Genomic DNA, 25220 nt, shown 5'->3' on the forward strand with positions numbered 1-25220 from the left:
CCACACTTGGGCCAGGAGCCTCGTGCCCTTCTGAGCTGTTTGGTCCGTGCTGTGTCACCACCTGTTCCTTAGTGTTCACCCCCTCCCGTCTGGGCCGCTCCGGCCCCTGGCCCTTCTCTTCTTCCGTGCCCTCCTCTCTGATCCCATCTCCCAAGTGCAGCTGTAAACCTGGTGGCGTGGGCCAGGAGACAGCTCTGGTTCAGCAGGCGCCTCTGCGGAAGCTCTGACGGCACTCGTTGGCGTCTAGCGGAACCAAAGTCTTCAACACCATACAGTGTTTGTGATGCCCCGACACACCTCTACCAAGAGTCGCTGAAAATCCCACGACAGGCGAGGGTCTGTCCTACGGAGGCTGTGCAGTGCGACTCCATTTTGGACTTTCCAGCAGCCACCGCGGCAGCCGCTCTTTACCACTGTCCTAGCCGAGGCGGGAAGGGTCACCCCCAGCACGCTTGGCTCTGTCTGCTCTGTGTTCTGCTCTCGCCCCAGCATGGTTTCTGGTGTCCTATCGAGAGAACCAACTTAGAGATCCAAGTTGGTGTTATTTTTAGAAATAAAGACATTCCATCTCAGCTTGCCTAGGCCTGTTCAGAAAGGGACAACAGGGAAAGGCTGATAGTTCTCCCAAGTTCAAGTTGGAGTAGAGCAAAGTGGAGGCAAACCCCTGACTCATTGCCCGAAGTGGTCTTCTTTGCTGCAAAGACCGGCCTTGTCTTCCACATAACTCAGCTCTCGAGGACAGGCCTGAGCAGGCCGGCACACAGGCCTCTTTGTCTTGCCCTGTCCTCTCCCGGACAAGGCCTCGTGCCAGGCCTGACTCTGTGCCACGCCTTGTCTTTTTTAAAACAGTGCCAGTTGGATTTCCCCAGTTCATGCTGAACCTGCAGCCCAGTTCACAATAGGATCTTTTTTTTTTTATTTTTTTAAGCTTGAAAACTGAAATCGAGTTGAATGTGGAAAAATGTCACCTTGTTCTGGGCAGAGTCGTTGTTGCCCTTGTAGGAAATGTCTGGCAGGTCCGGAGTTTCAAGGGTCAGCCTGGTCTATAGGCAGAAGCGGATTAAGGTCGGCTGAGGCCCCGGGCGCAGAAGAAAATATTGGGCCCCTTAAAAAAAAGAGAGACGGGGAAAAGAAAAATACATGTTAACCATATTTTATGCAGCGTAGTAATGAAACCAAATTTGGTGTCCTTAGAAAAAAGTGTAAAGTTGGGGTTTTGCGGGGCCCTTTCATAAGTCGGCGCCCGCCGTTAAATCCGCCTCTGTCTATAGGGAAACATTACAAAGAAAAAAAAAAAAAACCTACTGGATCTGGTCAAGTGAAGTCTTCCTTCCAACTTCAAAAAGGACATGCTTTAGAAAAAGAGCAAAGGCCTCTTCCTCCTCACTTCAGAGAAACAGAACCAACATGATATGGATGCGTAGCAAACGTCGGAGAACTAAGAGGGGGAAAATCTCCCCAATCACAGACGAGTGGATTAAATATAACTGAGATGACAGGCTATTTGGATAGACAAACTGGATCTGACCAACGCATACAGGACATGCACCCCACACCTGCAGGACACACGTTTTCAGGGGCACAGAGGGCACTGAGCTCCACAGGAAACAGGCGGGACTGCCAAGTGTGTCTCAGCACATTGCCAGGGAACAAGTTCACCCAGAGCATGTTCTCGCTCCCCGTGGAATTAAATTAGAAATTAATAATAAAACCCTAGAAATGTCCCAAAGTTTAGAATTCAAGCCGCACACTTCTAAAAACATACCACAGACACACACATGCACACACAACAAAGAAATCACAGTGGAATTACACAGATTCTCAGCTACCAGAAAAAAGATGTCATTTTTGGCAAATGGCAAACAGTTCAGAAAGCCACACACGCAGAGTGTGGCCTAAGGTGGGAAAGGAGATGGGCATGGAGAGAGCTGGGCTTGGAGGTGGCGGAAAGCTCTGGAGGATTTAGCCAGGGATTCTGGGGGTGGATGTGAAGGGCAGGCAAGGTGGGGTTCCCCAACCACTGGCCCATTGTGGCCTGTCAGGAACCTGGCCGCACAGCAGGAGGGGAGCTTGAATGTAAGCACCAGAGTCCGCCAGAACCCCCCCCCCCCATGTCTTCCAGGAAACCGGTCCCTGTGGCCAAAAAGGTTGGGGACCAGTGTTCCAGAGCTATTGGAGGGGAGAGGGGATGGCATGAGGAAGTCGTGAGACCAGCTGGGAGACCACGGCCCCAAATAAGAGACCAGGGCCCTGGCCGGGTAGCTCAGGTGGTTAGGGCATCATCTCCATACGCCGAGGTTGCAGGTTCGATCCCTAGTCACGTGTACATAAGAAACAAACCCACGGATGCACGTCACTGGAAGAACAAGTCGATACATGGATAAATGTCGCAAGGAAGGGGAAGAAGAGCAAAGGGTGACGGACGCCCGGGACTGACTGGGAACCTCATGGTTATGGCCGCTCACGGAGGGCACAGAGGAGGAAGTGAGCATCGGGGGCGACTGGGAACACGAAGAATTCCTCCCCAGTCCTGGGACAGCTGATAACTAGCGACTCGGGTGGTTCCCTGCTCTTCACTCTCCGCACACGCAGATCCAAGGCTGGGCTCTGGGGAACAACGCGGGGCTCGGGAGTACAGCACCCGCGGGGGACCCCAGCGGGGCAGGCGCCCAGCGGGGAAGCAACCCCGCCCTCCGCTTTGAAAAGCCTGCGCCCAGAACGCGTGCGCCTCGCAGGCCGGCGCTGAGTGACCATGGAGCCGCGGAGCTAGATCGTCGCCGCCCCGGAGGCGGACATTTTGGGTTCTGGCACAAAACTTGCAAAGGGCTGGGACCGCTCCCAAGTCCGGCTGCACAGCCCAGCAACGGGGCAACCGAAGAGCTCCTGTTGGACGACAAAGTCAAGCGGCGGAGCGCATCCGTGGTGCTCCCCTCGCGAGGACGTGCGTTTCGGGCTGTCCGCGGCCTTGCCCTCATCCGAGATGGCGGCCCTGCCGACGCTCTAGCCGGCGCCTCTCGGATTTCCCGGAACCTCGGAGGGGGCGGTGGCCTCGCTACCAGCCCTTCGGAGGCTGCGGCGCGGGTCGCGGCGGTCGCTGGTCGCGCCCGAGTTCGCGGGGGCTGTTGGTACCAGCGGGGTGAGGGGTTCGGACCGCTCCTCTGCCGCGCCGGGCTACCCGGCGCCTCCCTCGCGGCCGCCTCGGTCGGAACCGCCCCCGGCTGCAGCCCCGCGCGGGCCGTCGGAACCGCGCCTCGGGCCGGACGATGCCCAAGAAGCTGTTGCTGCAGCCCCCGCTCTCCGCGTCCTCGGCTCTCCGCGTCCCGCGGGCCAGCGCCGCCGCCCGCCAGGCCATGAACGCCGCCCGCACCGGCTACCGGGTCTTCTCGGCCAACTCCACGGCTGCCTGCACCGAGCTGGCCAAGCGCATCACCGAGTGAGAGTGGGGGCGGGGGCGGGGACACCCGAGGGACCCCGGCCGGGGGCGCCCTTGCTCCTCCTCCGCTCCGCGCGCCCCCATCGTTTTCCACCCGGGCGAGGGGGCTGCGGAAGGCTGCCATTCCGGGGCTGGGCAAACCTTCGGCGGTGAAAGGAGGCGTCCGCTCTCCCCCCGGCTCTGCAGCATTTTAACAACGACACCCCCGCCCCCACCCCGGGTGCGGGGGCCACTCGCCCCCCGGCGTCACCCCGCTCCCGCTGTCCGGGGCGGCCGCGAGGCGGTGTCGCCCCAGCTGGGAGCGCCTCGGAGGGAGGGCTCCGGGTCGGCGCCCTTTCCCACGGTTGGAGCTGCCCCCGGCGTCCTGTCCTCGCCGTGCCCGAGCCTCCTCCCTGAGACCGGGGTCGGGATGTGGTTCTAACCCGGAGCGCCCGGCGGGGCGCGAGGCTGGCAGGCGTGTCGCAGCCGGGGCTGGAGACGACGGGTCTGCCCCCTCCGCCCCCGAGTCCGCCATCGGAAGCCACGTCTCTGCTCCTCCGTGTCTGCCGAACCGCAGGGCGCCTGTGCTCCCGGGTGGCCCGGACGCCGCCCGCAGATGCCGTCCCAGGCTGCCCACGTGCTGGCTCTGGGCCACGGGGCGAGGGACAGGGCTGCCCTGGGCGTCGTTCCTGAGACAGGGGTGCCTCTGTCCGCCGGGCAGGACCACCGTGAGCAGGGCAGAAGCTCAGCGGGCGCTTGGCCCTCCCAATACCCCTGTTCCGGGGAACCAGCTCGTCCTCCAGCATTGAGAGTCATTTTCAAGTAATTTGCCTTGAGAGTTCCTCCGAGTTACCCCGAGTCGCTGGGTCAAGGCGCGGCTCTGTTTCTGAGCCGCAGCCGGGAATGTGGAAGCGGGGGGAGGCTTTAGCCCCGTCTGCTCAGTGACGCTTACTTTCTGTCCGTCCGAAAGGAGGGTAACCACCAGTCCCTTGGCCGTCTGCGGCCTCGTTCCTCCTCCAGGCCCCTGGCCTTCCGTCCGTCTTTCTTGGCGGCAACGAATACACTCGCTTTGGATATAAAGCGGGGGCTCGTTTCCTTCGGGCCGCGTGTGCCGCGCGCTGACCTTGCCAAGGTAAAGCAGGAAGGAGGGCACGTGGAAGCCGGCACTGGTTTTGCCTTTTGGTCCAGAAAGGTTTTAAGTTACTGTGAGTAATAAATACCTGTCCTTACCCCGCTTATCTGTTTCACGGGCCGCGTTTCCCAGGAAGATTTCATTTGAAAGAAGGGTGTTTCCGCTTAGCAAAGTTTGAAGGTCAGTAGATTGGCTCGAGCCCTGAGGTTTGATGATATTTTCGTGATTCCTTTCGGTTCCCCGTGGCAGGCAGGGATATTCAGACTTTTTTCCGATGGAGCACGTTTATTGTTGTTCATTGAGATTGTCGCAGGTGGCGTGGGTTGTGTAGCTTTCGGGTGCACACGTCTGTGAGCCGTCCTCTGCGTACGGGACGGTGGTCCTTAGGGACGTTACGTGTGTGTTGGTAAGGAGGCCCCTGTGGCCTTCATCCAGCTTCCACCTACTTCCGCGCCCCCTCCCCTTGTTTGGCTGGAGCACTTAATGGTAAAATAACACACAACAAAATCGACCTTTGGCAGCCCTTTTAAAGTTACAATTCCGGAGCGTTAGGGCCGCTCACAGTGTTGTCCAGCCGTCAGCACCGTCCACGTCCAGAACTTTTCATCTTCCCAAACTGACGCCTGGTCCCCATGAAGCACGGGCAGCCCAGTTCCCCGTGCCCAGCCCCCGGCCACTTCCCTTCTGCTTCCTGTGTCTGTGAACTTGGGGATCCTAGATCCCGTCTGTAAACAGCCACGCAATGTTGGCTTTTTTGTGTCTGACTTTTCTTCCTTAGAACACTGCGAGACTCACCCATGTCGTAGCGGGTAACAGTTTCATTCCTTTTCAATTGCATGCTGAATAATAACTCCGTGTGTACTTGGCTGGAGTGTTTTTATACAGATTCCAGCCTTACATCATGTCATTCAGTCATAAAGTGGTGATGCTAACCGATAAGAAATAAAACAACAAATACAGCACCATTGATTCCTTAAGATCATGTAGTATCCGTCCTCAGTCATATTCTCCTGATTCTTAAAAGGGATTTTTACACTTGACTTGTTCCAATCAGGATCTAAACAAGGTACAGGCGGATTCTGGTTAATGGCCCTGACTTCTCTCTGCTGTTGGCAGTTGAGGCATTAACTTTTGGCTTATGGTTTTGGAGTTATTGCTAGTAACCAGGTACTTGTTGGGGAATGACTTTCCAAGACAATCATCATTCATAAAACAATGAACTAGACGTTACGTTGGCTGTGGGCTTGTTCCAGTAAAGTATATAGTGTTGTAAAACAGCGAGCCCTGGACGCTGCTTGTGGACGACAGCGGATTGTTGGTGTTGCATGAATTGAACTTTGTAAACTGTTTTGGGGGAAAGAACGCCAGTCTAGTGATTTTAGTGGTTTTGTTAAATTTATCGTATGAACTGGAGTCTTAAAGAAAGAGCCCTCTTAATTGCCTTTCCTCTCCCCCCCGCAGGCGTCTTGGTGCTGAGCTGGGGAAGTCTGTGGTGTATCAGGAGACCAATGGAGGTAAAGTTAAAACTATTTCTTAAACATTCTTTGCTCTCTAAAGTGCTGAATTGGCTGGCGTGTATTTAAAAGGCAAATGTCGCTCCCGTTTAACACTGACACGTTTTCCCTTTGACATTAGAGGCATAAGCCATCGTTCCATCCTTCTTGCACCTTCCCTTCTTTGCTCCCCTTGAAGGCTCCTTCCCGCGTGCTGGAATGTGGGGAGGAGAACCGCAGAGGACGTTCTCCTGGGTTTGGGCCGTATTGATAAATGCTCACTGCCTTTGTCTGTCTCGTTAGGTCATCAAATGGCGTCGAGAGCCATTGGTACGAGGTGGTGGGGACTTGTTCCAAGACCCCCTTTCTGTTCTTTCCGCTCTGTGTCTTCCTCTACAGTCTCTGGGAGACTCTGCCCCCGGGCTGGCTGGCGACCTGTTTGCTGCCCTCTGGGCTTCCTGGGGGAACTCGAGCCTGAAAGCACTTTGCTGAGGGCCTGAGTCCTAGGGAAGCTGATGGAAGCCCTCGGCCAGGGCCATCCCCTCTGCTAGTAGTAGTCGCTGCCAAGGCACGTTAATATCAAATGATACGGAATCTTTTTCAAAGCTGAAAGCCAGGATTCAGATCCTGTGCCTCCTTTTCTCTTTCTGAGATGCAATCATCTGTGGTGTCAGTAGCTCGAGGAGGTAAATGACTTAAGACATGATGATGTCTGAGGATCCAAAAAAGCAAAGCACTGCAAAAGGGGATGATAGTTTAATGGCGAGACCCAGGATCTATGTAAGTTACAGGTGTGTTATAATTAACCCCCAGATAGCCTTCACCCAACTTCCATGCTTCGTAGTAACTTTTTACTTGGTGCCTTTGAGCAGATCAGGAGGTGTTAGTGCTTTTTTAAAAACCTGAAGCCGAAGGCCGATGGGTCAGTAGTTTGTTTGGCAGTAACTTTTAATTCACGGGGGTGGCCCCCAGGGACCTGCTGTTGGGAAGCTGCGGGGAGCAGAGGTGCTGGGTGCCGACCCTGTTCTCCACCCCGGCGCCCCTGTCTAGGCCGCCTGACCTCAGGCCCTGTGCCTCTGCCTTCAGCCTCCAGTCCACGCCGCTCACCCCACTAGAGTGGCCACAAAATGCAAATGGTGTCCACGTTGCTGCTTCAGGGCCTGGAGGCGAGAGTCCCGTCTCCTCAGCAGCACCGGGGCCCTTGGGTGGCTCTGCCCTGCCCGCCACACGGCCTCACCTTCCACAGGTGGGGCAGCCCCTGTGTGCCCCGGCCCCAGGGTCACCTGACGCCCTGCCACGTCTCACGGCCTCGCTGCGCTGCTGTTTGCTGCCGGTCTCCCTGCTGCCACTCGGGCCCTGCCAGCCTTTCTTAGCTCAGTAGCTGGCGACTGCCCCCTGCCACCCTCGAATCCCGCCACACTTAGCATCGGACCCAGACTTCTGCGTGGCCAGGCCCCTGTGGGCCCCCTGACCTGCACTCTGGCCCTCCTCCCCCACTCTGCCTCCCCCGCGGAAGCTGACCGCCCCTCTGCTGGGCACCCTGTTCCCATACTCCCTCCTCGCTTCCCCAGAGTGGGCGGCGAGGCCCTTGTTCCCAGCCCTGTATCCCTCTTCCTTCACCGTGGCTGCTCTTTCTCCTGCGCCTGGTCCCGGAGAGCGTGCGGGCCTTGGGCGCTGCGTTGCCTCTCTGGGCCCGTCGCCGGCCCGTGCTGCAGGCTTTCCTCTTTGGGGCTCCAGCGCCGGGCCTGGCGCAGAGCCGGCCTCCGCACTTGGTGACAGAGCAACAAGGGTGCTGGCCTTTGGCCTTTTTATTTGCTACAACCGCCCCCCGTATCTTGTATCTTGTCTTTCTTTTGGTGATGGCGTTTCTGCTTTGGACACTGAGGTTTTATGTAGACCTGTTTGTTACTTTTACCTTCTCTTCTCTTTTTGGCTTAATCCCCCTTCGCTTGACTTCTTATTTTTATTTTTTATTTATTTTATTTTTAAATTTTGTTTATTTGCTCTTAGGGGGGAAGGGCGTGAGAAAGAGAGGGAAAGAAATGTGTGAGAGATCAGCTGCCTCTTGCGCATCCCCAACTGGGGGCCTGCCCCGCAACCCAGGCCTGTGCCCTGCCTGGGACTCGAACCGGCGACCTTTGGGCTCGCAGGCCGGCGCTCAGTCCACTGAGCCACACCAGCCGGGGCGACTTTATTTTACTAGGTCTCCATGTCATTCTGAGATCTAAAAGTTTTTATTGATGCAGTAAGTGAAGTGCTGGCTGGTTTAGAGTCATCTTTCCTCCCTCTAGATGCTGCCTGGTTGTTTCTTCTTTTAAGATTTGATTTATTTTTAGAGGGAGAAAGAGGGATAGAAACAGTGATGAGAGGGAGAAACACCGACGGGCCGCCTCTCGCACGAGTGCGCCCCGAGTGACCGGAGCCTGAACCTGCGACTCGGGCCCGTGCCCCGACTGGCGGTCGGACCGGGGATCTTCCGCGCTGTGGGTCAGCGCTGGGCCGGCTGAGCCCCACGGGTCAGGGCGGATGCTGCCTGACTGTCGCCTCGTGAGGTGCTTTTCTTAAAGTTACAGGGCACTTTTATTTTTCAGAAACAAGAGTTGAAATAAAAGAATCTGTGCGTGGCCAAGATATTTTCATTATACAGACAATACCCAGGTAAGAGTTAGCACTGCTTTGGTATATAATTATCATTTCATGTGAACAATTCCGTTTTTGTAAAATTATGAATGTGTTTGCATGTCAGATGGTTTTCCTGAGCTCCTGCGTCTCTTCTGAAGTGGAAAAGACCTTTGGGATTTCTGTATATACTTTGAAATTCCTGGTTTCAGTTCAGACTCCCTTTAGTAGGTCATAAACAGTAAAAGCTCCCCGTTTGCTGGCCTGGCAAAGTCACGCCGCGTTCCCCGTGAACGGCACCGTCCTCCTGTGATCTCAGAACACTGTGTCGTTAAGTCTCCTGTGCGGTCAGAAGTGGCCCCGTACAGAATTCTTGTTTCGATGTGGTAGCTGAGAAGGCTCAGGATAAATATTTAATCCACACAGAGCGATACTGGGAGCAGCATTTTCCAGGGAAAGGACAAGCTGGCTGGTGACTCGCTGGGAAAGGAGCGTGGCTTGTCCTCTCGTACGCAGGGTGTTAGGGACTTGGGCTGCAGGAAGAGGTGGGGAGCGTCCGTGGAGCTGCGGCGGACAGTGTGCGTCCTACGGGCTAACCAGGGCCACAGTCTCCTGAGGATGGTCCGGGTCCCTTTGGTGCACGAGTCCTGAGATTATTCAGAAGCCATCACTGTCTTCCCGGTGGCTCAGGGGGCACTGTGTGTGTGTGACGCACGATCGTGTCATGTCCGACTCCTGGTGACCCTGTGAGCGAGTGCCGCCTGCGGGGTCCTATCCTCGCGCACTGCCCAGCCCCTGTGGCTTCCTTCAGGGAGCTGGTCCCTCAGTCAGGGTCTTCTGTCCCTGCTGCCTTCTGTTTTCCCAGCGTCAGTCTTTCCGGGGAACCCCGCCTTCTCACGAGGTGCCCCACGTCGGGCAGCGCTAGTCAGTTTTGTCAGTTTGGCCTCCAGGGATGTTTCCGGCCCCTGTCGCCCTTCTGGTGGCCCAGGGTATCGGGACTGCTCTCCTTCACACCTTTTTCAGAGGAATCCATTTTTTCCCTGCCAGCCTTCTTCTCTGTCCAGCTTCACGTCTGTACATAGTGACTGGCAATATGAGGACGTGGGTGGTCTTGGCCTTGGTCGGTAACGACACACATCTGCTCTGGGTGACCTTTCCTAATGCCTCACTGCTGCCCTCCGGGTCTCAGGCTGCTCTTCATTTCTTGGCTACAGACTTCATTTGACTTGATCACTGAGCCTAAGTGAGCAGAATCTTTGACAATTTCAATCTCATTCTGGAAGTTCACGTTGTAGGTATCAAAGCCTGGCAGCGCAGTGGGGCTGTTTACGTCAGCGTCCCCACGACACGAGGGGCTTGTGTGGCACAAGAGCATTAGGACGGCTGCGGAGTCCCCCGGTGTCCGTTGTGGTCTGTGGCACCACTGGCCAGTTCTGCAGCTGCTCGATGACAGAACCCGACCACAGCACTGGTCTGTGTCCCTCCCCTGGGGCTGTGGCCCTTCACACCGCCCCGCGCAGCCTCTGCAGCCCTTTCAGGACTCGCCGCGCGTCCTTTGGGCTCCCGCAGTTGTTGGGGAGGGATTTAGTTCCTGGGAAGAGCAGAGCCGCGCTGAGTGTGTGTCTGTGGAGTGAGTGACATGTCCGTCTGTCTCTGCACCCGGCCGCGTGTGTGGCTCGTTTCCCCCCCAGCAGCGCTCACTCGCGCCCTGGGGCCAGCCTCGGTCCCTCCCCCACTTGAGACCTCAGGCGCAAGCCCAGGCTGTCACCTTGCTTCCGACCCTCCAGCCCAGTGACTGACTTAGAGCGGCCCACGGATGTAACTCAGTAGCAGCCCATGGAAGACTCGCTGGGGACCAGGTGTGTGGAGAAGGGGGCGGAGCTCCCACACCCTCTGCGCCCCGCACACGCCACCGCCCGAGGTGTCCCCCAGCCCCAGGCTCGCCACACTCCCCCTTCGGGTTTTGGGGAGGCTTCATCACATATGCACAATTGATTAAATCCTTGGCCAGGGAGATTTCCGAGTCAACTTCCAGCTCCTTTCCTCTCCCCAGAGGCCTGGTGGGTGGGGCTGCAAGTTCCAAACCTCTAATCACAATTGTTTTATCTTCCTGGCCACCAGCCCGTCCTTAGGTGCAGTCCCCGAGCCACCTCGTTAAGGGACAAAAACATTGTCACAGTTGTTCTCATCACTTCGGAAATTCCAGTGGTTTTAGGAGCTCTGCGCCAGAGATGGGCAGCCCAGCGCCTCCAGTTCCTGTTACAAGTCAGAGTGTCGCGGCGGGGCGCTGAGGCCCTGAGCAAAGCAGCTTACAAAGTGTGTTTTGGAGGGCGCTTTACATGCTTACGTTACAAGTTCTGGTGTGCCGATGTAAGAAAGCTTGCTAAGGAACACTTACCGCTTCTTTTCTGCAGCGGATTCATTGTGGGAGGTGGGGCCCTGCCCCGTGACGCCCCTCAGCCCCGTCTGTGGGGCTGGGCTGGTTGCGGTCCTGGGCGGCTTCCATCAAAAAGGGCCAAGTTTAATACAGGATGCGAGTCTCTTGGGGAAAAGAAAAATGTTTAGTTGGTAACCAGTTATGGGTGTGCCCCTTAGATACAGAGACTTGGAGCATTAGCCCGGGTGCATTGGGAATAGACCAGGCAGAGGCTGCCGGCCAGTGTCCACCCTGCTAGCCCACAGAACAGCTGCCTGTTGTCCCGTTTGTCCAGCGTCCCTCAGTGGACGGGGAAAGCCAGTGTGGCAGAGGCCCTTTTGTGGCCTTCCTGAGCGAGCAGGTATGGGGCATGGAGGCATTCCTCAGCCTCGGGCTGGAGGGTGCTAACCCCGTGGCAGAGACCTTTAAGAAGAGGGAAAAGTGGAAACTAGAAACGTCCCAGGAGAAATTAGTAATTAATGGGAGGAAAGTTCCTCTGAAATCAAGGCTGCTCCGAACCTGTTCTTTTCGTCACATTAACGTCTGCTCTCTGGGTCCCCCTGTGGTGTGCTCCCCAAGCCCCTCGTGTCACGTGATTCGTGTTATAAATGCTACCATACAGCCATCTGAGAGCCACCCCCCGGATGGGTGGTCTTCTGGAGTCGGGCACGTGAGTGTCAGCTCTGAACGTGTCGTGGGCCTTGGGGTCTGGGACGAGGCCACGTCCTGCAGAGCTTTTCCAGGGCTGCACAGGCTCACACAGTGGAGGCCCAGAAGCTTGAACTGCGTTTCTGACATGGAAGGGGACTTTTGCTAGTGTGTACGATGCCTGGTGTTCAGTCTAGATGTGGACTCCTGTGTTATTTACATACTGCCCGGTCCATGGTACGTGGGCTTCCAGCTTAAGATTCAGAGCCCACAGGGCATCAGTGTAGGGGCCCTGATGCGGGGCGGGAAGGGAGTGGGCATGCAGGGTTTGGCAGGGGAACGTTCTTAACGTGAGTCAGCCGCGCTCCTTGGGACAGATGGCTACCACCAGAGGGACCCCGCGTGGTCTCCGGCCTTCCCCCGAGATGGGTCGGCCTTTTTCCCATTTCTCTCCCCACCCAACACAGCACGTGGCCCAGGCTGCTCAGTAAGTATTTGTTGAATGGATGAATGAACTACATTTGACCAAGTATTATGCGTTCGTAAATACTTTGAAAGTCCCAGTTACACTGGAAGATTGTGTGCCCTCTGACCTTTGGGAGTATATGGACCAGAAAAGGGTGTTGTACCAGGTCATAAATTGCTAGCTGAGCAGGTCCTGGTGGGCAGCCGCGCCCCAGGCCTATAAATTCTTTAGTGAAAGGGTGTAAGCCCGCGCGCTCCCTTGTTCCTGTGCGTCTGGGGGCGCACACCTTCGTGACCTGGCCCGGCCCTGCTTTCCTGCCACCTCCACGGCCTCTTCCTCACTTCCCTCTTTAGTTTCAGATGCATCCAGGAAGCTGCAAAACTGCTACCCTGCAGAACGTTTGCGACCTTGCTTCCTGGCAGGTGTCGTTGGATCGGCTCAAATAAACTTCCAGAAATTCTCTACGAGTTTGGACGTTTATTACATCGACAGTATGAGGGAGAGAGTAAGGGAATGACAATTGGGAAGGGTCCTCTTTCTCTGGGGAAGAAGGCCAGGGGGTACACCCTTGATGGAGAAGAGGGGCTCTTTTTATTTATTTATTTTAAAGATTTTATTTATTTTTAGAGAGAGGGGAAGGAAGGGAGAAAGAGGGAGAGAAACATTGATGTGTGAGAGAGATGCATTAATCGGTTGCCTCTCACATGACCCCACGGGGGACCTGGCCGGAAACCCAGGCAGGTGCCCTGACCAGGAATTGAACCGGCGACCTTTCGGTTCATAGGCCGGTGATCAGTTCAGTAAGCCACAGCAGCCAGGGTAGAGGGGATATCTTTTTAAAGGGCAAAGCCCACCTTTGGCTTGACCAGCTTTGGCAGAGGGTAGCAATCCTTATTCTTTAACATTGGAAATGACTTTTTCTTTGAATATCATTCAGATTCTATTTCCTTCTGTGTTTATCTGGGTAACCTTTGCAAGGAACCTGTACAGCTCAGGAAAGAAGGGGTAGGGAAAGTAAGCTCTAAGACCTCCCCATTCCCTCCCCTCCCCTTCACCCCCAAAAGAAGGAAGATAAGAAATCCTTTCTGGTGATCTCGTGTGTCTTCCCTCCTTGAAAGTCCTGGTGCACAGAGATTATAACCCTCATTCGGCTTCAGTAGACGGCCAACTAGGAGCGCGCGTGGTTCCCTCGGCTTTCACAGGAACCCCTGGGTGGGCAGGCCTGCTGGCCTGAGTCTGGACCCCGGGGATGGGGCCACAGGTGTTGGCCAGCTCTGGTTGCCAGCAGCTGATGTCTGCTTCACACGCCACAGCGGTGACTGTGTCCCTCCCAGGCAGTCCAGGCAGTGGTGACAGTGCGTCGCTGAGCTGAGGATCTGAGTAACCACAGATGAAAACTGGCATTCACGCAGAGTTGATCTGCTTTCCCTGTATTCGTGAGGTGCCACCGTAAGGGAGTGTGGTGACAGAATGCCTGTGACACCCACCTTGGCAGCTCATGTTAGATTGCTGCAGTTGAGACCTTTTCTAGGGGCTGGCACAGGAAATTAACCCAGTCCGCACGCTCCCACCGTTGCAGAGACGTGAACACAGCCGTGATGGAGTTGCTGATCATGGCGTACGCGCTGAAGACGGCCTGCGCCAGGAACATCACCGGGGTCATCCCCTACTTCCCCTACAGCAAGCAGAGCAAGATGAGGAAGCGGGGCTCCATCGTGTGCAAGCTGCTGGCGTCCATGCTGGCGAAGGCGGGTGAGTGCGCGCGGTCGGGCCGCACCGTCCCTGAGGCCTCCTCCCAGCCCGAGGTCAGCGCACGCCGGCCCCTGGTTGGGGACCTCTTTGCTCTGGCGTCGCTCACTCCTTGCTCTCTCTTGATCCCCTTTGCGTGGTGCCGGCTGCGGGGGTGTGAGCTTGGGCATAAATAACTCCCTTTTCCCTCCGCTCCGTCTTGGAGAGACTGGTCGGCTTCGGAGTTTTCCGCTCTTCTCCGGCCGTGGCCTTTGTCGCCGTCCTGTCCCCTTTACGCTTCCCCTCGCCATCCTCACGTGCCCACTGGCAGCCTTGGCCTTTGCATGTGACCTTCTGAGCCTCAGGTCTAGGTTTCCGTGTTCGCCTTTGTTAGCTAATGGAAGACCGGGTTTTCTTTTACTGCTTCTTCAGCTTTCACGTCCTCGTTCCGCTCCTGACGGCCGTTGTGCGCAGCGGGCCGCACTGCCTGCTTTTATCGTGTGTGCGCTGGCAGCCGACACGCCTGCGGGCGTGTGGGGCGGGTGCAACCACGCTGTGCAGTTACTGAAATGCTATTTGCCTGGTGTTTATTTCAAACTCTAACCAAAACAAACAAACCTCTTAACATATTTGCATCCTCAGAAACATACATCTTTTTTTTGTTTAGCCCTGTGGGTTGTATCATTCTGTCTTCATTGTTTTCCTATAAAAAGTATTTCCTGACCCAGTCTTCTAGGGCATACAGAAATTGTTCAGACCCTTCAGCATCTTCTCTTTGTATCACACGAGTTTCTTTTCCTAACATCCGCATGGCTTGGCTTTTGCTTGCTCAGTCCTTCAGCCTTAGCCTCTGTCTCTAACCCTAACCTCCTAAATTCTTCAATCAAGGCCTTACTGTTATTTTACAGCAGTTCTTCAGTGTTTATTAATTCCGTCCTCATATTTTTGCTTCTACCTGAATTTTCTTTTCTCGGTTTTGTGGACCAAGCTAATAACAACAGCGGAGGGGAGCCCTTCCCTCAGCCTCTGTCCTCCGTCCGTGTGCAGGGTTAAAGCCCCTTGACTTCAGGTTGGACGCGTCCTTTAGTTCATTGCGTTTGTTAAGGTTACAGTTAGTCTGTGACTAATGGCTTCTTACCAGTGTCCCCGGCCTCCAGTCTTTTGTTAGGAAATAAGAGTTGGGCGTCTAGTTTGTGTCCCCTGGAGCCATTAACCTGCAGGGGTGACCTCGTCATTCTTTGTTTTAAAATTTCAGGTTTAACTCACATTATCACTATGGATCTTCATCAGAAGGAAATCCAAGGCTTTTTCAGCTTCCCTGTGGACAACCTCAGAGCCTCCCCTTTCCTGCTCCAGTACATCCAGGAAGAAGTGAGGAGCCACAGCGAACACCCGGTTGTCTCAAAAGCCACACCCTGTACAGCTTTTCTCTGGTGTCCGATTTCAACATTGAGAGGCTCATCCAGGATCTCTCCCTTAAGTCTTTCTGCCTGAGGCAGCCAGATGGGGTCAGCGTGTAGGCCTGGAGGGTCATGGGTTTCAGACACATTAGAAATGGATCATAGTTTTAGCAGTTTGCTGTTTTCTAAGATGAAGGTTTTAAGAATTAATTTTTATCTTCTTTATGTAGCAGTACTTTGACGATGTGTGAATGACATCCTGGTATATATACCTGCGAGTGTAGATCGTTGTTGTAAAAGGAAAAAATGTAATACCGGCATCCAGATACAACTTTTAAGCATTTTCTTATTTTTCCTCCAAATCTAGATTCCAAATTACAGAAATGCTGTCATTGTAGCTAAGTCTCCTGATGCCGCAAAAAGGTAGGTGCTGCCAACACTCACAAAACCCCTGTGGGCGCTTCCTGAGGGCAGAACGGGCTGCATCGGGGTCCGGGTGTCTGGGTGTCTGGGTGTCCGGGGTCTGGCGCAGTGCGTTCTGGGAAGGCTCAGTGGCCCACCCGTGCCCACGCCCGGCCCTCTCCCGCACCATAGCTTGTCTAGACTGGTCTCCAAACTACACGAGCGGTTCTCTGAGTTACTCAGCTTCCTTCCGGGAGGGAATGCAGTCCTTCCTTCAGGTTCTCCGCATGAGGGAAACAAGGGCTAGGAGCCCTTTCCCAGGCAGCGGTTTATAAGAGACCTGTTTGGGTAGTTCCTCTGCAGAAGAAGAAGAAGAAGAAGAAGAGTGCTGGACTGTGGACAAAGAGCGGCACGAGAATTACCTTGAATCAGACACTAGCCCACGTCTAAACTCACGTGCCTCTTGAGGCGTCACCCTCTGGCCTGGGCCCGATACTCTTTGTATAAGTAACTCCGTCGTGTGTCCCTAAGAGGTTGAATGGCATTCCGTTCTGTGATTAAATAAAGTGATGGAATAGTGACGCTTGGGTTTTCTTCTGAATGTCACCAGTTCCCTTTGTCCCTCTCTCCCAGGGCTCAGTCGTACGCTGAGAGACTCCGCCTGGGCCTGGCTGTCATCCACGGGGAGGCCCAGTGCGCGGAGCTGGACATGGATGACGGCCGTCACTCTCCCCCACTGGTCAGAAACGCCCCCGTCCACCCCGGCCTGGAGCTCCCATGTAAGATGAGCCCTAGTGTTTATTTGTGAGTTGCAGAAAGTCTTGAATAATAGGAATGGCTAGGAGTTAGTGCCTCCGCGCGTGGGTGCTGTCTTGGTATTTAAACTAACTGAGTGGTACTGCATCCATGCTGCCTTTTGTGAAAGGGGATGGTGTCGGTCCCATTTGCAGACTCTAAGGACAGTTGCACTTACCCGGGAAGCCTTCAGAGGGTATGAAATCATTCTAGCTTTAACGACAAAGTTGTATGTGTGGTGGTGTGAATTCTCAAGCTTTTTTATCTCGGGCGATAGCCATCCTCAGTCAGAACCCGGGCCTCGGCGATCAGGGGCTTGGAGCGTGTTAGTCCTGCCGCTCTTCCACCTGACCCCAGACAGACTTGCGATCCATCCAGCGGTGTGGGTGCTGCTCATGGCCACGGGATTTTTGAGTGGCCGTGACCCGCATTCTGTAGTGGAAGAAACATTTTGCCTTTTGGAGGAAGATTATTTCCTTTAAAACTGTGTCTATCTGCCGTGCCTTAGAAAACACACACATGTGAACAGCAGAATGGCTGCCCCTCACCCAGGCCCCTGCCCAAGGGGCGAACATTTCAGTCATTGCTGGTAATTATCAGACGCAGGAACCTAACTCTGTTACAGTGCTGTCGCCCAGTCTTCAGAGCTTATTCTTGTCCAACCAGTGGCCTTTCGAGCAAAAGAAGATGGTTTTTCTGGACTAGAACCCGCCCTGAGAGGACACACTGCACCCAGTCGGCACTTCTCTTTAGTCTTGTTTAATCGGGAATGGCCCCTTTGTTCTCCGTCTCTTGTGGCCTTGGGCCTTGATACTTTCGAAGCGTACAGGCTAGTGATTTTGTAGAATATTCCTTAATTGGGGCGTGTTTGCTTCCTCGTGATTAGGTTGGATCGGTAATTGCTCTGAGGTTGTCAAATGGCGATTTTTCTGGTTCCCCCTTTTCCCTCCCGGTTCAGTCATTGTATCAGCGTGGATTCCCGGACTCTAGTCTCACTCAGCGCGTTCCAGTCTGACCCATTGCTACTGTTGATTCTCATGCTCAGATGGTCTCACGGGGGCCAGAGAGCGCTCCGAGCTGCCTCCAGGGTTCTTCTGCCACGGGCCTCTCGTTTTCTGATACTTCCTTACTTTCTGGGAGACCTGGAAGCCCCTATTCCATTCCTGCTTCCTTAGCCCTGAAGCAGCCCCAGTGCCTTTGTGTAAAGGGGGCCCCAGAATCCAGGACTGGCCCTCAGAGCGCACACTCGGTCCCCCCACTCCACTGCCTCTGGCTGACCTCACCCTACGTTCTTCCCTGCGTGACTAAGTGCATTTGTAGGATAAATTCCAAGAAATAAAGTGGTTGCGTCAGAGGTTATTTTGATGGATGTTGCTAACATCACCAGATTGTATACGTAAGAGGCTCTGTTCCGAGAATGTTGCTCTTTTACTTATGACTGTGACACTGTCCCTCATGTGTCCTGGAAACTTGTAAGGCGCTGGGTTGGTGTGCCTACAAGTTCTCTAGCTGCCCTTGGAGCATCTTCCTGTGAGTCTCTTCTATAGACTTAGTCAAGAGAATTGTGAAAAAAATTTATTTGTTTTTTATTGTTTTTCTGTTACAGTTGTCCCACTTTTCCTCCCATTGCCCCCCCTTCTCCTACCATCAGTCCCCACCCCACTGTCCATGTCCATGGGTTGACCGTTAATACATGTTTTTTGACTAGACCCTTCCCCTTCTTACCCCCTTCTCTCCCTCCCCCCCCACCCCTCCCCCGGTTATTTCTTATATGTGTAATCGAACTTTCCAAGTTAAATACGCTTTACATTTATTTATTCCATGTTTTAATTGTTGTTCTATTACAGTTGTCCCATTTTCCCCCATTGCTCTCCCCTGCCCTGTACATTTACTTATTAGTTAGGTTCAATAGTTTACTCAATAGTAACGAAGATGAAGATACCAGAATGTCAGAAAGAGGCCAGAGGAGCGCACATGCTCACCCTCGGAGTCTGCACCTTCCTGGGGCCCCGGGTTTTAGAGCAGCCACAGGTCTCCTTCGGGGCGGCCTTGACCCCGAGGGAGGGGTGGCAGTGACGGGATGTTCCTGGCTGCCTCGGCCCGGGGCCGGTGGGACGCTGCTGGCTTCCAGCGAGGATCCCGAGGCCAGAGGTGCTGCTGGACAGCCTGCCGGTGTCGTGGACAGTCGTCCCGTCCGAGCGTCAGCAGTGCTGAGGTGGAGGACCCTTTCTCGGAGTAATTTATTAAGGGTGAAGCTGCATCCACACGGTGTTCCTGCTTTTAAGGCAGAAGTGATAACTCTGACGCAAGGGCAGCTGATGGGCTCGGAAGGGTTGTGTGTCAGCAGGTCCCCGGACCGCTCCGTGTTTGCCGCAGCGGCGAGGGCTGTTTGGTCACAGGAGAGGGAGCAGGCCGCTTCTGCCGGCTGGGTTTTCTGGGCTTATTAACTTTGCAAGTGAAGGGAATTTGTCATCATTAAAGGGAAACCGACATTGGCTGTCCTTGCGCGTCTATTAAATGTGAGCTCTGACTCGTTTGCATGTAGAATTATGAGCTTGAGAATAACTTCTGTTCTAGTTCTACTGGAGAGCTTATTTCTCTCCTTTTTTACTGTCAGTCTGACAGTAAAGGTTGGCATTCCACTGAACTAGAAGTAGACCAGGATTAACATGGCTAAGGAATGAATAATTCTTCACAGTCCTCGTTTGTTCCTTGTGTGAGGAGAAAAAGGTCTGGTTAACTGACCAGGGAACGTGTGTGTGAGTGTGTGTAAAATCTAAGGATGGTTGTAATACAGCATTATTTTACTTGGAAAATGCTAATTTTTAAAGCAAACGATGTTTTCTACTTCTTTCGTAAGAACACAGGGATTATTTGCTAAATTTACGGTTTTGCTGCAGTGAGGTGTGTAGTTTTAACAGTGATCTCTGGCCACAAGTAATGGAGCACAGCTCATTCGTTCTTAAGCAGATGGGGTTTTGTTTGATCGAACGGAGGCAAGCAGAACTGTAAACATAAGGTAGTATAGGCACCTTTGCCCTTGACCTTCAGCATGTACATTATTTTCACTGAAAATTTTAAACTTTTGGTTTTTTATTTTATGGGCAAGCTTTTGGAAAAGTTTTGGCATTTTTTTAGCCTGTCAAGTACTATTTTTTCGGTTGATCCTGTAATGAATTCTGTCCCTGTTTTTTAGCAGCCACCAAATTATGTGCTCAGCTTTAGCCAGTTACGTGCAGGGAATAATGAGCACATGAGGGGCAAGGCTTGATTTTAAAAGCCTTTGTAATCCTCAGTCCGAGTCGTGCCTGTTTCTCATTTTAATCGGACAGAAGTGCCCCGGCTTGTGTGCCTCAGTGGGTTCAGCACCGGCCTGGGAACCAAAGGGTCGCTGGTTCGAGTCCCAGTCAGGGCACAGCCTGGGTTGTGGGCCAGGTCCCCATTGGGGGCATGTGAGAGGCAACCTGTTGATGTTTCTCTCCCTCTCTTTCCCTCTGTCCAAAATAAATAAAATAAGTAAACAGAAGTGTTTGGGGAGAGGTAGGGTCAGGGAGAAGTTACAGGAGGGCTGGCTGTGACGTATTTTCTGCATCAACCTAGAGCTGAATTTCTGTGATCTTCGATGAGGGATACTGGCTTGCAATCTTTTTCTTTTTTTACAGAGAAAAATGGTCAAGAAAAGGGACCACATCTCTTTAAGAAGCGGGTAGGTCAACAGAACCACCTACCTATGTGGTTTTAATTTAAAGACAGAATGTGAGGAAGCCTTTCCTGATATTGGTGATTTATTTTCTCCCCCTTGGGTGGTATTTACATACAGAGCCTTTCTGACTGTCCAAATTCAAGTAATTGCCCCTGTTTGTGGGATGGGAAAGCAGAAAGTGTCTGTTGGAATTTGCCAGTAAAATAGCACGGAATCTCAACTCTGTTTGCTAGTGTACAGAAAGGCTCACCTGTCCTTTGAGGTTGTTGGTGCCTAGAGGTAGGAATCGGCTGAAATGGACTGTTAATTACTAAACTATATAATTACCCTGAATTTTGTTCTTTTTCCCGTCCCCATTACTAGTTTAACAAAGATTTCAGAATAATAAAAAGCTTTCCTGCCCTGGCTGGTGTGGCTCAGTGGACTGAGCACAGGCCTGTGAAGCTAAATATAGGTCGCTGGTTTGACTCCCAGTTGGGGCGCATGCCTGGGTTGTGGGCCAGTTCCCCAGTTTCGGGGCGTGTGAGAAGCACCTGATGCATGTTTCTCTCTCACATCGATGTTTCTCTCCTCTTTTTCCCTTCCTTCCCCCTCTCTAAAAATAAGTAAATAAAATCTTCTAAAAAAAATAAGCTTTTCAAAAATGTAGAACACAGCCTGCTCTTCTGAGACACCTCCTCCTCCTCGGTTTGCACCCCTTCTGAGGGCGGGCCCTCGTCCCCTCCTGTGCCGTGGTTTGTTTTGTGCTCGGACGGCCCCTCTCCGGATAGAAATTCTGCAGCGAGGAAAAAGCCGCTACACTGAGGACTCATGAAACCAGGAAATGGTGACAGGCCCGTAGTCACTGTTTCCAGGTTCCTTATTTCAGGAAGCTCGGATGATGTCCGAAGCGTAGCCATCCGGTAGTAAGGTCACATCGTCCGATTTAGGTCACGTAGGAAGAGAGCGAACGCCAGCCCTTTGCCTGCAGCCTCCCTGTGTGAGTTCCTGCCTGGTGGCACCTGTCTTAGCCTCCCCGTCCGCAGAGGCGGACATTTCTGTGGAGTGGCCGGGCAGTGCCGGGTCTGGGTCCGGGTCCGTGGCTCTTCCTGGCTCTGCTGCTCCACCCTCTCACCTGTGCTGGCGACAGACGGGGGCTGCCGGTCGCGCGCGGCCGCTGCCACGCTCGGAACGTGGCTGGTCTCAACTAAGAGGTGCTGTGTGTGTGATACGCACGCCGGGTACCGAAGACTCGGGGGGAAAACACGTAGGACATTTCTAGTGACTGTGTATTGATTACATATTGAAATGCTATTTGGACGTGATGGGGAAGAGAAAATCTGTTCGTTTCCCGTGTGTTCTCACTCTTCAGTGTGGCCACTAGAAAGCGCACAACTACATGCGTCTGCCCCTCTGTTTCTTCGGACAACGTGCCCTGGACAGTCTGTTTCAGGGGGACCCCCTCCCTGGAGGGGAACCTGCTGCTGCTCGGCCTGCAGGGGCTTTGCCGCGGCCCCCGGAGGGCGAGGCTGGGCTCTCCCCTGCCTCGTGGGGCCTGACTAACGGGGCCTCGCCGTTTGTTTGTTTGTCTCTGCAGTGATGATGGCCAAGGAGAAGCCCCCGATCACCGTGGTCGGCGACGTGGGCGGGAGCATCGCAATCATCGTGGTACGGCCGTCCCCCCATCCTCGCAGCGGCGATGCCTCGGCCCTTGGTCGCTGCCCCGCTCGGGGCTGCGTTTCCCATAACGACGATGGACCTAAATGGGCCTGTGTGTCCCCCTCACCCCAACCCCTCAGGACATGTGGGGACGTAGAAATGAACAGGGACTGTTAGGACCTACAGGTGTGACCGGAGCCCAGTGACTGCGGCCCCTTGGGGCCCCTCTGTCCTGAGGCCTGTGGGTGCCATCACACCCGCTCAGCCCGAAGCTCTAGGGCCCCGAGGTGGACTGCAGACGCGCGGTTCCCTTCTCATGGCGAGCACGCGCGTCTCGCTCTTCGTCCCTGAGCGCCCGAGGCCCGTCCCCGCCCAGCGGCCCACTGCGTTTCTGTGCCCGGCTCGTTCGGCTTCCTCTCAGAAAAAGGAAACGGGCCGCTGCCGCGTAGGGTTAACCTGGGGCTGGGAACGGGAAACGAGCCTTGGCAGTCGTCGGCTCTGGCTGTAAATGTCACATGTGACCGCAAGGCTTGTCGCTCTGGACCAGCAGCCACGCAGAGTACAGCCCACGCAGTCCTGTTGCCGTGGCAGGGGTCCGACCTCTGGCCCCGGCAGGCGGCTCTGGTTTCTGGTCACCGTCCTCTGACGCAGGCGCAGAGGGGGCCGAGCGCGGCAGTCACAGACGGGGCGGGGCCGGGGGGGCTGGCTCCTCGCGCTGACTCTGGCCTCTCCTCAGGATGACATCATCGACGACGTGGAGAGTTTCGTCGCCGCCGCGGAGACCCTGAAGGAGAGGGGCGCTTACAAGATCTACGTCATGGCCACGCACGGCCTGCTGTCTGCGGAGGCCCCCCGCCTCATCGAGGAGTCCTCCATCGATGAGGTCTGGCCGCCGCCCGGGGCCCGGGGCTCACGTCAGCTGGCTGCTCTCTTCGGGGAGGAGGGGGATGAGTCCGTCGGTGTGGCTTCCCACCCCGAGCGCCTGGGGCGGCGGGCGCGTGCGGGGGCAGAGAGATGTTTGGGGATACGTGTCTGCGTTCATAAAGATCTGCTTTGTGCACGTCAGTATAACTTGCCTTTCCGTGTGATTTGGTACTAACGTAGCATTTCTCTCAAGCCTTGAGTTCTCATGCAAAGACCGGGGCCTTTGGGGCCTTAGGTTCTGAACCATGGCACCTTCCCCTTGCGCAAGGTTCAGTCTGTGCAGGCCGTCCTCAGTGGAGTGAGCTTTCGTAGGCTGGGACCGGGGCTCCGGGTACTGAACGTCGGGCAGGCTAGTGACCGCACGGGACACGTCGGTAACGGTGTTTGCTTCCCGTTGCTGCCGTGACAGGTGGTGGTGACCAATACTGTCCCTCACGAGGTGCAGAAGCTGCAGTGCCCCAAGATAAAGACCGTGGACATCAGCCTGATCCTTTCCGAGGCCATTCGCAGGATCCACAACGGCGAGTCCATGGCCTACCTGTTCCGCAACATCACGGTGGACGACTAGCGCTCGCCGGGCCCGCGACCCCGAGGGAGCGGCGCCGTCGGGGAGGGATCGGTCTCTCTCACCACGTTGGGTAGGTAGGAGGCACGGAGATAGTCAAGAGGGAGGAGACGTGGCCTGAACTGTGTGCCCTTCCGTCCTGCTCCTCAGAGAAAAGTATCAGGCACCTTCCTGAAAAGAACCGGGAAACCTTTTGGTATTGCGAAGGCCTTTACTGCAGACAAAGTTTCAGCTCGGGGCTGTTCCTTCCGCTGTCCCGGCCGCAGGGCGGTGTGTGGGGACGCCGCTTCCCCGCCCTGGCACCCCTTCCAGCCCAGCCGCCTCTCCGCCGTCAGCCTCACGTGGGCTTTTATAGAGAGCCCCGTTTTCCACTGAGAACCTGCCGTGCCTACAGCCATCGGACAAGGAGGCGTTCGCAGTGGTCCTCCCCAGCAGGGGCACCAGATGAGAGGCTGACGCCCTCTCTGGGGGTCTGCGTTGCTCTCCAATCACAAATAAAAGAATCTGTTGTCTTGCTGGTCTCTTCACGCCATTGCATAGCCACCCACTGTCATGCCTACTGGTGGCTGACTTCAGGTCCAAACTCTGCAGAAGACAGGGGACGTACAATAAAGGGGGGGCGGGCTCCATGACTTGTTCCAGGCCCTAGACAAAAGTCTCCTTCTGGAGGCCTTACCCCCCTCCTGGGCATTGAAGTTACATCCTTGATGAATAAGACAGTTAAGATCTCAATGTGTAAAAAACAGCTAATTGTACCTCTTCCAGTTATAGGTGATGGTTGTGTTTACTGCATTACTTAGGACTGCGCTTGGCCTCTCTAGCCCACGTTTAAAATTACATAATCGGAATCCTAATGTGTACCCCAGTTGTCAGGTGGCCTTGCTGCAAACATGCACACATGGGATAGACTTCTGTGCCTTGGAGTTGAATCCGGGGCAGGACTGAATGTAGCCCTGGGCAGGAGGAGTGTCTGCTAGACAATGACCCGAAATTGCTTATTAGCTCTGGTCATTCCTACAAAATAATAAAGGACAGTTTGCACACTCTGGACAGATGTATTTCTCTGCAGGGAAGCTCCATTGACGTTTCTATCCCCTTCCTAATGACTGCAAAAGTTCCCAACCCACAATCAAGACTGAGCACGTTAGCTTTTCAAGCACACAGGTGAGTCACCTTCTGTTAGAAGGTCACGTAGGGGCATCCTGAGCAAAGGGTCTCAGTAGAAAGTGTGAGCCTGGTGGCAGGGAGGAGCCATGGCCCATTTCCCCGGAGCCCCGGTTCTCGTCCGTCAGTTGGCTGGTGGCTCATCCTCCTGGGCCTCTGTCATCAGTAGCAAAAAGGGGGGTTGGAATTGAGAGCAAAGGTCTTCAATCCACATTCCATTTATACCCTCTGTTTAGTGTTTTCCCCGGTGTCGCTCAGAGGAGAGATTTTTAAATGTACTTATTTAATGAAAGCATGAATGTATTTCCTGGGATGAGAATGACAATATATCAGAATAGGCCCTTCCCAGTGGCATTTAGAGCCTGCATGTGCCTGGCGTGATCCCAAGCTTCAGGGATAGGAAAAAGGAAACGGGAGGATCCTGGAGCTGACGTTCGCACTGTGGTGAGTGTGGCAGTGAAAAGTCACTGAACTTTGACTTGAGAAAGCCCACACGCCCACGCACCGCAGCCTCCAGCACAGCTGATGCCTGCCTGACCCCAAGGCTTTAACTTGAGCTTGGTCATCTGGCTTTGAGTTTTGTAAGTGCATGGGTGCGCAGGAGTACCAAGACTTTGTCCTCTTGGATCAACAGCCACCTGAAGGCCTGTGTGCCAGGTGCTGGGAATGTAATGGACAAAATCTGCAGCGCTGCCCGCCTGGAGTTAGAGACTTG

The 25220-nt window shown here is 54.5% G+C and overlaps 1 protein-coding gene across 1 annotated transcript; it reads left to right on the forward strand.

The window, feature by feature from the left end:
• The first annotated feature begins 2749 nt into the window (after nt 1–2749).
• On the forward strand, nt 2750–23855 carry PRPSAP1 (phosphoribosyl pyrophosphate synthetase associated protein 1). The gene is made up of 10 exons (XM_090257297.1): nt 2750–3433; nt 6006–6058; nt 8629–8695; nt 13766–13938; nt 15170–15285; nt 15682–15737; nt 16350–16495; nt 21791–21861; nt 22589–22735; nt 23186–23855. The coding sequence occupies exons 1-10, from the start codon at nt 3264–3266 to the stop codon at nt 23342–23344; spliced, it is 1158 nt and encodes a 385-aa protein (XP_090113423.1). The 5' UTR covers nt 2750–3263; the 3' UTR covers nt 23345–23855.
• The last annotated feature ends 1365 nt before the right edge of the window (nt 23856–25220 follow it).

This window comes from Furipterus horrens, unplaced genomic scaffold (genome assembly GCF_987537825.1).
Source record: "Furipterus horrens unplaced genomic scaffold, mFurHor1.1.pri manual_scaffold_11, whole genome shotgun sequence".
In the NCBI taxonomy this organism is placed as follows: Eukaryota; Metazoa; Chordata; class Mammalia; order Chiroptera; family Furipteridae; genus Furipterus; species Furipterus horrens.

Excerpts from the sequence above, each read along its gene's own strand:
- PRPSAP1 (XM_090257297.1), top strand. The coding sequence starts at position 3,264 with ATGCCCAAGAAGCTGTTGCTGCAGCCCCCGCTCTCCGCGTCCTCGGCT. Across the intron at positions 8,696-13,765 it reads ATTATACAGACAATACCCAG|AGACGTGAACACAGCCGTGA; the intron begins GTAAGAGTTAGC and ends CCACCGTTGCAG. Across the intron at positions 21,862-22,588 it reads GGAGCATCGCAATCATCGTG|GATGACATCATCGACGACGT; the intron begins GTACGGCCGTCC and ends GCCTCTCCTCAG.